Genomic DNA, 9,295 nt, shown 5'->3' on the forward strand with positions numbered 1-9,295 from the left:
CAAAATTTTCCTGGAAATCAGTGGGTGGCATGGTGATTAAGGTGCTGGACACTCCCACATGGCCAACCATGGTTTGAGTCCCAGACCTAGTTGCTTGCTTTCTCATTTCCCTCTCTCTCTCTTTTTGTCTGTGCGTGTCTCTACGCAAATTAAAATAAATGAATGAATGAATGAATAAAATTAAATAAATAATTCTGTAACAACAAAACTCTTTTAAAAAAAGACAAAAGATGGACCAGCAGTTGGCGTATTAGCCACATTGCTGGACTCCCATGTAGATGACCGTGGTTCGAGTCCCAGACCCAGTGGCTTAAACCTCACGCTGGGCACATGTGCGTTGCGTGCTTGCCCAGGATCCTGAAAGGAGAATGGAGGAGAAGAAGGGATTGCAGCATGGCCATCCCCCCTGGGGGCGATTTCACGCTTTCTGTCTCTCTCTCTGTCTTTCTGGTGAGCGCATGCACCCTATAGCAAAAACCTCTGTGAAAAAAAAAAGAAGAAGGAAGAAAGACATTCGCCAGTTGGTAAACATCACAGTAATAAACAGATATACCCGGCGGAGGCTGAAACCCACGGGGAGTGTGGAGAGGAACAGGATGGCCGCTCGGTCTCTGACAGACACCATCTTTGCCAAGTGGCCGAAGGTGACGCCAGTGATGGGACAAAGGCACCAAGAAAGATACAAGCTGCTTCCGTGATTCTGTCAAAACTGCATAACACAGAACAATTATGAGGAAACACCAGGAAGAGACGGGGACACTGCAGAACAGCTGGTCTGTGTCCTGCAGAGCCGGGGGCAGTGGTGCACACCTGCCCAGCTACTCGGGAGAGCGTCGCGGCATAGCAAGATGCCACGTTGTGAAAGAAGAAAGGCGAGGGGCTCCCCTGGAATAACAGACTGACAGGGCCGGACAGCGGCGCAGCCGTAAATGTCACGCTCAGTGAGGCTGACCCGCCTACGAGGAGGTTCCAAGTTCACGTCCAGACACCTCCCTGAGTACGCCAGGCACTCAGGTGCCCATGATCTGGGGCTGGCTGAGGACAGGGGTGGATCCCGCTGTCACGACCCTGGTGAGAGTCTCTGTCTTGTTCACAGACGAAATGAGAGGAGAGAGACTAAAGACAGGGCACGAACAAGCAACGTGTGACCTGGGACTGGGTCTTGGACCTCTCTCTAGCCACAGTCCCCAAAACACTGTGAAGGACATCGCTGGGACACGGCACCAAGAAGATGCAAACACGATCAAATGGTAAAATATTAAAAAATCTGAAAGGAGGGCTCCTGTTTATCATATTTGCAACTTTTGCCAGGTTGAAATGATTTCTAAATAAAGTTTTTAAAATCTAAAGAACATCTCCCTGGGACAGTTCTGTGGCCTGGTGGTTAAGGTGGCCAGATCCAGATGGCCAGTCTGAGCCCCTGACCCGGTCTGGGTGGGTAGGTAGGCTCACGTGTCCCACAGGGGTGCTTTCTCCCTCTCTCTCTAGTGAGTGCACACACCCTTTGGTTAAAAAAAAAAAAGTCTCCTCTGCTCCCTCGTTTCCCCATGCACCCCAGTTCCATCCCGTCAACCACATTTCCGGCTCGCTGCCCCAGGCTCCCAGAGTTTGGTTCTGCACACACTGGGGGACCGTAGAAGCTTCCTGGCCCACCCTGTTCTTCCTACAGAGGGCGCTGTTCTGTGCTTTGTTCGGCTTAGCAAGGTCCGCCAGCCCCTTTCAACACCCTCAGTGACTCACCCACCAGTGCCAAGTGTGCTGGGCCCTGGGCTGGGTGTGCACAGCTTAACCTAGTCTTTTTTTCTTTCTTGTTCAGGTTATTTGTATTTCTTCCACAAGCAAGAAGCACACAGAGAGACAGAGAGGCAGCGCTCCAACAGGATCTGACCCCCAGCTCCGGCCAGCCCTAGGTTGCAAGCAAGTGCAGGCCTGGCGTCCTCAGGGAGGTCTCCGGATTCAAACCCAGCACCTACCCACGTTGGACCAGCCTTGCAGAGTACCATGTTTTACTGCTGTGGGATCCAGCCCATGAACTCAGGCTTAATGTCCGATACCACCACTGCCTGGGATCAGGTCTGTCACTGCCAGCCTTCTTGCTGTCTCCCTCCTCCCCTGACCCCGTTGACACCATTGTCCCAGCAGCCAGGGGCATCTTGGCGAACAGGAAGGTGGGCCTCTGCACTGGCCTGCACTGGCCTGAGCCATAGTGGCCACCCTCTGGGCTCAGGAAAATCGCAGCTGCCTAGTACCCAACATGTTCGGCAGGGCCTGAGCTGTCTCTCCCCTCCCACCATCCCGGTCTTTCTCCCGGGTTAGCTCTTTCCAGCCTCGTGGCATCTTTCTCCTCTGCAGGTCCCAGCTGGAGTGTCAACTCTTCCCTGCTCTCAGCAGGAGCCTCAGCTCAGGGAGCCCCGCCTACCGCTCCCGAGGCCTGCCCTCTCTCTCCATCCTGGCATCCTCCCTGTAAATAAGCGGCTGGCTTATTTAATCACTTGTTTGTTTTCTGTCTCCCCCACCAGAACCCAAGTTGTCTGAGCACAGGCCCTCTGTCTTGTTCATGGTTGAAACTCTGGGGCCCAGAACAGGGCCCAGAGCACATGGGGCCAGTCAAACCCACTGAACGAATGAATGAATGGATGATTCTTTAGTCTCCCAGGAGGAAGGCCCTTCTGTCACTCCATCTGATAAAGGTGGAAATGGGGGCTCAAGAGAGGCAGATGGCTTCAGGTCCCCAAGGGTTAGGGCCACATGCCAGGCATCTCTTACTCCCAGGAGGAGGGCAGCCAGGCAGGTGCCTCATCTCAGAGATCATGTGCAGTCATTCATCCACTGTCATCACCTACTGTGGGTGCTTGTAGAGGCCCTACAGGGACCTAGGCAACCTGGGACACAGTAGGCCTTCAGCAAGTTGGTGCCCAACCCCCAACTCCTGTACTTCCCTTCAGGGAGGCCAGCCACAATTTGGCGATTGTTCCAGAACTTTTTTTTTTTTTTTCCTTTTGGGAGGAAAGCTGCAAGTCATTAAGGGCTGCTCCCGCCCGCGGGTCACCATTTCCTGTTTAGAAGAAAGAACCATCTCTCCTTTGGAACACGGAGCTCCCCCACCCCCAGCCTGACTCTGGGGCTCTGAACCTCTGGAAGCTCCAGTTCCCCGCAGGAAACTGGCACCTTCAGCACCTTTTGTGCTCACAAAGGACACTCATTTTCTCCTGGCCCCAGGAGGCCCCCAAGGGTGAGGTCACCACCACCAGCTGAGGGAGTGAATTACCCAGTTTAGGCCACAAGTGATGGTCCTCCAGGTCCTGGGAGCAGGAAGCTGAATGACCCCTACCCTTTGGCCTGGCTTCTCACCCTCCCGGCTCCAGCCAGCTAATTTCCTGGCATCAAAGGCCATTTGGTACCCAGAGGCCAGATGGAGGTGTGGGTCGGCAGGGAGGCCAGAGCAGGGCCAGAACACTTGGAAACAGGAAGGCCATCCTGTCTCCGTCGCTGAGGCTGCATTCTGCTGCTCTGGGTGCAAAGGCCCACCTGGCCCCAAACCTGCAGTTCTGGGCAAAGCCAGGCAGCCCATCTGGGCCCCAGGACCTGGAAAGCCAGCCTCATACCTCCTGGGCCCAATGGGCTTCGAAGTGCAATGAGATGAGACAAGAGAGTGGCTTATTGAAGGAGGTGGCTCGGACCCCTGCTCACTGCCTCCTACAGCACCAAGCCCCCACACGGGGTGTTCAGGCCCTGGGGAAAACCCAGGCACACAGAGCTCCCGACAGCCAGACCTGGGACTCCGAAGTCACGTGATGTTTCCAAGGACAAGCCTGCCGGCTATGTCGGAAATATCTCAGCTCCAGGAATTTCTGCCCCTCCTTCCTCTCTAAGGACCCTTTAAAATACCCACCTCTCCGTAAGACCAAGTAGACATTTTATATATAAATTAATCACTTTATTGAATATCAATAAACTGTACATATAACTATACAAAACGTTTCCTCAATACAAAATGCGGCTTGCAATATAAATACCAGTGTACCTTAAAAAATGTAAACATCTTCCTCCCAGGCCCACCCGTTGGGCCCCCACAACAGTTCTGGGAGACGCACTGGTCAGGCTGAAGTGCCCCACTCTGGCCCCCAACAAGTGATGGCCATTACTCACAGTCCTTTTTGAGACACCATCAAATTGCCTGTGAAACAGGTGCCACTGTGACAAACAGAGGCTGAAATAGCTGCCCCAGGCTCAGGGGCACATGGAGGTCTAGACACGTCCTTGTGTCCTGCGACTGCCCCGACAGGCCCGTGGACGCACCTGGGGATGGATTATTGCATAGTTAGTCACACCTCAGAGAGGGTGGCCTCAAGGTTCCTGGGCAAGGGGGTGGGGACCTGAGCGGGGCGGAGCGTCCTGGTCAGTCCACTGGCTCCCGGCTCCTGTCCTGCAGCCCCACGCAGCCGTTCCCAAACTGCTCTGGAAACACTCACGGAGGCGACCCGGGGATGTACGAGCTCAGCTGCCAGGAGCGGCCTCCCCTGCAGGTGGCCCTCCCCAGCACTGGCCACCATGAAACCTCTCCAGAGCCCACTGGGCGCCCCGAGCATAAGGATCAGAACTGAAAGGGCCTTCACGCACAGCCGGAAGTGAGGCACTCACGGAATCCCGTGGCAGTGAGAAGGACGCAGAGTCCGTCCTTCTGGAGCAGAGGGAGGCCACTTAAAGGGGGAGGTCCAGAGAGGCAGAGGGAGCTTCCAGGGTCAGCGGGGGCCCCCTGAGCAGCCCGATTCTTCATGTTTGTGGAGCAAGGACATGCGGGAGAAGGTCCGGGCGCATGTCTTGCACTGGTACTTCTTGACGTCGGAGTGGGTCTGGAGGTGTGCCCGCAGGTTGGAGCGGTCGGCGAAGGCACGGCTGCAGTGCGAGCAAGAGAAGGGCTTCTCACCTGCGGACAGAGGTGGAGGAGCCAGTGAGAACTGGGGTGAGGCACCAACTAGGTCCCTCCTCCCCAACCCCCTACCCTGAAAGAAGGTACACACATGGCTCCAGTGTCGAAGGCCTGGGTTTCCCACTGTGCACGTCTGGCTTCCCTACGCCTCGATTTTCTCATCTGTAAAATGGGGCAGTTCACCCCCCACTCACAGGCGTTGGCAGGTGAGAGAAGGTAGGACGTAGTACTTATCCCGTCACACAGGTGTGTGGAAAGAGCCCGGCAGCGACGATGGCCGAATGCTGTCACTACTGTCATCTGAGCTGACTCACGTCACAGTGAAACCGAGGCATGTGAGTTAAGCAGCATGTTCAGGGTCACCCAGCAGGTCTCCAGAGACCTGGATTCTCACCACCACACAGTGCCTCTCAGTCGGGGCTGGGGGGGAGGTTTCTTATCAGCCCCCAAAGTCCTTCCTGACTGTCTGGGGACAAAGCTGGAGTCAGCCCTCAGAGCTCCCATCTCCAACTCCCAGCAGGTGAAGCTGCTTCTCTGGCCCCAGAGCGGGCCCGCTATACGAACCCAAGGCCCTGGTCGGTTCCCCCCAAGCACACTGCGAGTCCCATAGGGCAGGGGCCGTCCTGAAGCCCATTCCAAGTCCCACGCTAAGTCTGGGAACCCTGCTCCCCATAGCTGGCCCACCAGGGTGCTACAGAAACATTAAGTCTAGTAAAAACAACAAAAGGCCCAGCCAAGGCAGCCCGGCCTGCAGCATACTGAACTGCAGTGTCAGCGGCCACATGGCTGACCAAGATCCTTGGAGCTAGGGGGCCAGGGAAAGGGGATCACGGGTCAGAAGACCCTGTCGAGGGTGCTCCTCTGTTCTGCATGTGCTCTCCATCATAAAAAAATGTAAACAATTTCTCCAATATGTGGCTAAAATGTAAAACTTTAAAAAGGAAAGATGGAGGGCAGGCAGGTGGCGGTTAGGCACCGGACTGCCACAGAGCAGACTGTGGTTCAAATCCTGGACCTGAAAGCTTGCCTTCCTACTTTCCGTTTTGTCTCTCTCTAGTCAAATTAAACAAATAATAATGATGATAATAAATTAAGTAATTATTTAAAGTAAATAAATAAATAGGTGAAAAAGGCCTCAGGAGCCTGTGGTCACCAGATAATGCCCTTTCCTAACCCTAACCACTGCCCCTACCAGGAGGGCATGGCTCCAAACACAGTAGCCAGGTGTGGCTTTTCTCGGGGTTGCGCATTATCCAGATAGAAAGTCTGACAGGATCTTGTTAAACAAGTATCTACTGAGCTCCCACTAAGCAAGCGCCTGGCACTATTTTATCAGGTTGTCAAGAAAGTCATGATGTATTTTTCTGTGCAAAAATGCTTCACGACTTTCCCAGTGACACAGTATGACAGTGAATGTCCTCCCAGCCCAGTCTGGCATGCCCCCGGGCCATGTCCCACTCCTTAAACCACAGCTACCCAACCAGCCTGGCCCAAGGTCACCTGGTGCTAGAATTGAAGAGCTGAGGATGCAGTAATTCCATCACCTATTGAGTGCTTGGGGCATTGTGTGCGCTGCTGGGTGAGAGGGATGCCCGTGCGTTCAACAAGGACTGAGCCCTGCGACCTGGGCTCAGGCTCCAGTCACAGTGAGGAGGGGGCCTAGCTGGGCATCTGGCTATGCACTGAGCACCTTCTACCTGGCAGGAGGAAAAGGCTTGATGACTGCACCCTACAAGGTTGGGGTGAAGTTCCCCCTCACTCACACCTTCCCTGGTGACTGGGGTCTGCCTGCAGATCCTGAGGGGGATGGCACCCTGTCCTGGGGCTGTTGGTAAAGCCCAGGCACTCATAGCAAGGGCTGGAAATGTGACCAGACATCAACCAGAACAAAGGGGGAAGGAGGCGCTATAGGATGTGAGGGGGGTGATGTCAGTGTGTACACGCAGGAGGTGCAGACCCCCCTCCCCAGGTCCCCTGCCCCCAGACGCCTTTATGGTACTCCTGGCAAGTGTGAAATCGGCACCAGGCCGGTGGGGACAAAGGACGCTGAGGGGGGCACTGTACATGCGATACCCCCGGATTAAAGGGCCTGCCATGCCGCGGCCCAGCAGCTGCGGCCGGAACAGGTGCTGGGCACCGCTGGCCCAGGCACCTGCTCCACCCCTCCCAGCCCCCACCCACTGCGCCCACCATCCAGGCACACAATGAAGTCAATGAGGACAGAGAGGGTGCATTTCAACGGGGTTTTTGTGTCTGTTCCGTGCCTTTACATTAAAATAACTAACGTCAGGGAGGGGAGGGGCGGAGGGCAGGCTCGGAGAGCCCCCAGTAGCTGGGCAGGCCCCAGGAGACAGGCCAGACAGTTGGACCTTCACATGTTAAAATCGGCAGTTTTTCCACAAACTCAAAAAGAAATGGATGGCCTTTGTGAAGTAACGATGGTGCCAATAAAGCCTGCAAAATGCCAGGCCTCCCCACACACCACCACCTCCAGGCTCAGCCGCTGGGCAGGGAAAGGGCACAACCCAGTCTCCAGCCTGGCCAGCCTGACCCCTAGGCCGACAGCCATGACCCTTGAACCTTCTCCCTCAACAGTCACTCTCCAAAGAGCAGCCTGAATGTCGAGGCCTCCACTCAAGTCCCCGAAAAGACAGGACAGCTACCCTCCCTGCTTCGGGGGAGTTTTCTACCCCTGTAGTGTTATGGCTCTGGAACACCAGATTGTGATGTGTTTTCTGCCTGCAAAGACGGTGTTCCCTGGTCTGCAGGGACTGAAAGGGGGTGAGAGGAGCAGATCCCAGAAGCATAATAATTAGAATGGATTATTATAAAGTGCTTAACAACCTCAGTAACACTTTATAAGACCCACATAGGCTACCATAATCCCAGAGGTTCAGAAACTGAAGTCATCTGCCCAACTTGCAGGGCATGGATGCGGGCAAATACCAACGACTGTTCTAATGACAGCAAATCATACCCCACGCACGTTGCCTTCGCTAGTAATAAGCAATCTCTCGTTTAACCTGCAGCGAAACCCCAGAGTGTTCTTATACCCGTGTTACAGATGAGAAAACAGGTTCCCAAATCTGAGGAAGTTGTCAAAGCAGGATAGGAGCCAGGGAGAGGGTCTAACAACATCCTGTCTGGCTAAGGTCGGTGTGGGCTGGGGGAGGGTGGAGCAGAGTGGGCCCCTTCACACCCCGCCTAACGGCAAGGTGTGGGTCACACCTTTCCCTCTCCAGCTCCAAGCCATTTGGCTGAGAAACAGGCTGCAGAGGCCTGTGCCCATCTGCTTGGCTGATGAACGAATCTTCCCACCCAGCACTTGCTGGGTGCCAGGCACTGAACTTGAGCTAGAAGTCAGGAACTTCTGCAAGTTTGAAAACCAGCCCAGCAAGCAGACCCATGGAGCCTGGCAGAACAGTGGGGCAGTGTCATGGCCTGCAGGGGTACTCACCGGTGTGGGTCCGGACATGGCCCTGCAGTAGCCAGGGCCGGGAGAAGGCTTTCCCGCAGGTGCCGCAGACGCAGGGCAGGGTGTGGCTTCGGATGTGCATCTTGAGGGCACCCAGGCTGAGGTATTCCTTATTGCAGTACTTGCAGTTGAAGGCCTTGCGAGACTGCGAGTCCTTGGCCATGGACAGCTGGGCCAGCTGTTTGGGCAGTTGGCCCAAGCCTGGAAAGGCAGCATAGGCCTCAGCCTCCAGGGAAGAGGCTGAGGTGGAGGAGAAAGACGAAGAAGCAGGAGATGGCGGGCTGGGGGGCTGCGAGCCCTTCCCGCTGTCCTCGTCGGACAAGGAGGTCAGCTCAGCAGCCTTGGGGCCCTCCTGGGGCTGGAGAGAGGCCCAGCCAACTGGCTGGACTTGGGGTGCCAGGAGAGAGTCCCAGATGAGCATGGGCAGCGAGGCCGAGGGGTTGAGGACCTCAGGCGGGGGGATGGCGGCCAGCAGGTGGGCCTGATCGTAGGGCTGCTGGAAGGTGAACTCTGCGGAGACAGAAAAAGCAGGGTCAGGCCTGAAGCAGCCCTTGGTCAGGAGGAGCATGAGCCCACGGGCGGGCCAGGACCCTCAGGGGAATGGCACTAAACACTCCTTAGATAAACCAATCACCAGGACGGCCAGGACCCTGCCCTGGCACAGCCCCCTCCTCACCCGGTCGCCCAAGCTGAGCCCTTATGGAAAGGAGTCCCCCCACTCCCCAGCCCCTCCAAGGGGTCACTCCACCTCCCTCCTCCCGAGCACCCAAGACCCCAGCCCGAGCAGAACCCAGGCACGCCAGCCCCCAGCTTGCACTCGGGAGCCACCACCCTGCCCCGTCCCCTCCGCACACCTCTCCTGCCAACCCCTCCCCCGCACCGTCTGGGAT

At 55.9% G+C, this 9,295-nt stretch overlaps 1 protein-coding gene across 4 annotated transcripts in view; it reads right to left on the bottom strand.

Annotated features, from left to right (window-relative positions):
- Positions 1-3,939: 3,939 nt before the first annotated feature.
- SNAI1 (snail family transcriptional repressor 1) overlaps positions 3,940-9,295 on the bottom strand; it is a 6,011-nt gene continuing 655 nt past the window's right edge. Inside the window, exons 2-4 of one of the 4 annotated variants that reach the window (XR_003550786.1) lie at positions 8,388-8,915; positions 4,642-4,927; positions 3,940-4,299 (exon numbers count right to left, since the gene is read on the bottom strand). Coding sequence is in view for 2 of the 4 variants with exons in the window: in XM_027775098.1 (XP_027630899.1) it covers positions 4,924-4,927; positions 5,022-5,235; positions 8,388-8,915 (746 nt within the window). In the remaining 2 variants the exon portion in view is untranslated. Of the gene's footprint in view, positions 4,928-5,021; positions 5,236-8,387; positions 8,916-9,295 lie in introns of all 4 variants that reach the window. The other 3 variants (XR_003550787.1, XM_027775098.1, XM_006141274.3) reach the window with 3 other exon arrangements.

The sequence above is a fragment of the Tupaia chinensis genome, unplaced genomic scaffold, assembly GCF_000334495.1.
Source record: "Tupaia chinensis unplaced genomic scaffold, TupChi_1.0 Scaffold000049_1, whole genome shotgun sequence".
Lineage (NCBI taxonomy): Eukaryota > Metazoa > Chordata > Mammalia > Scandentia > Tupaiidae > Tupaia > Tupaia belangeri.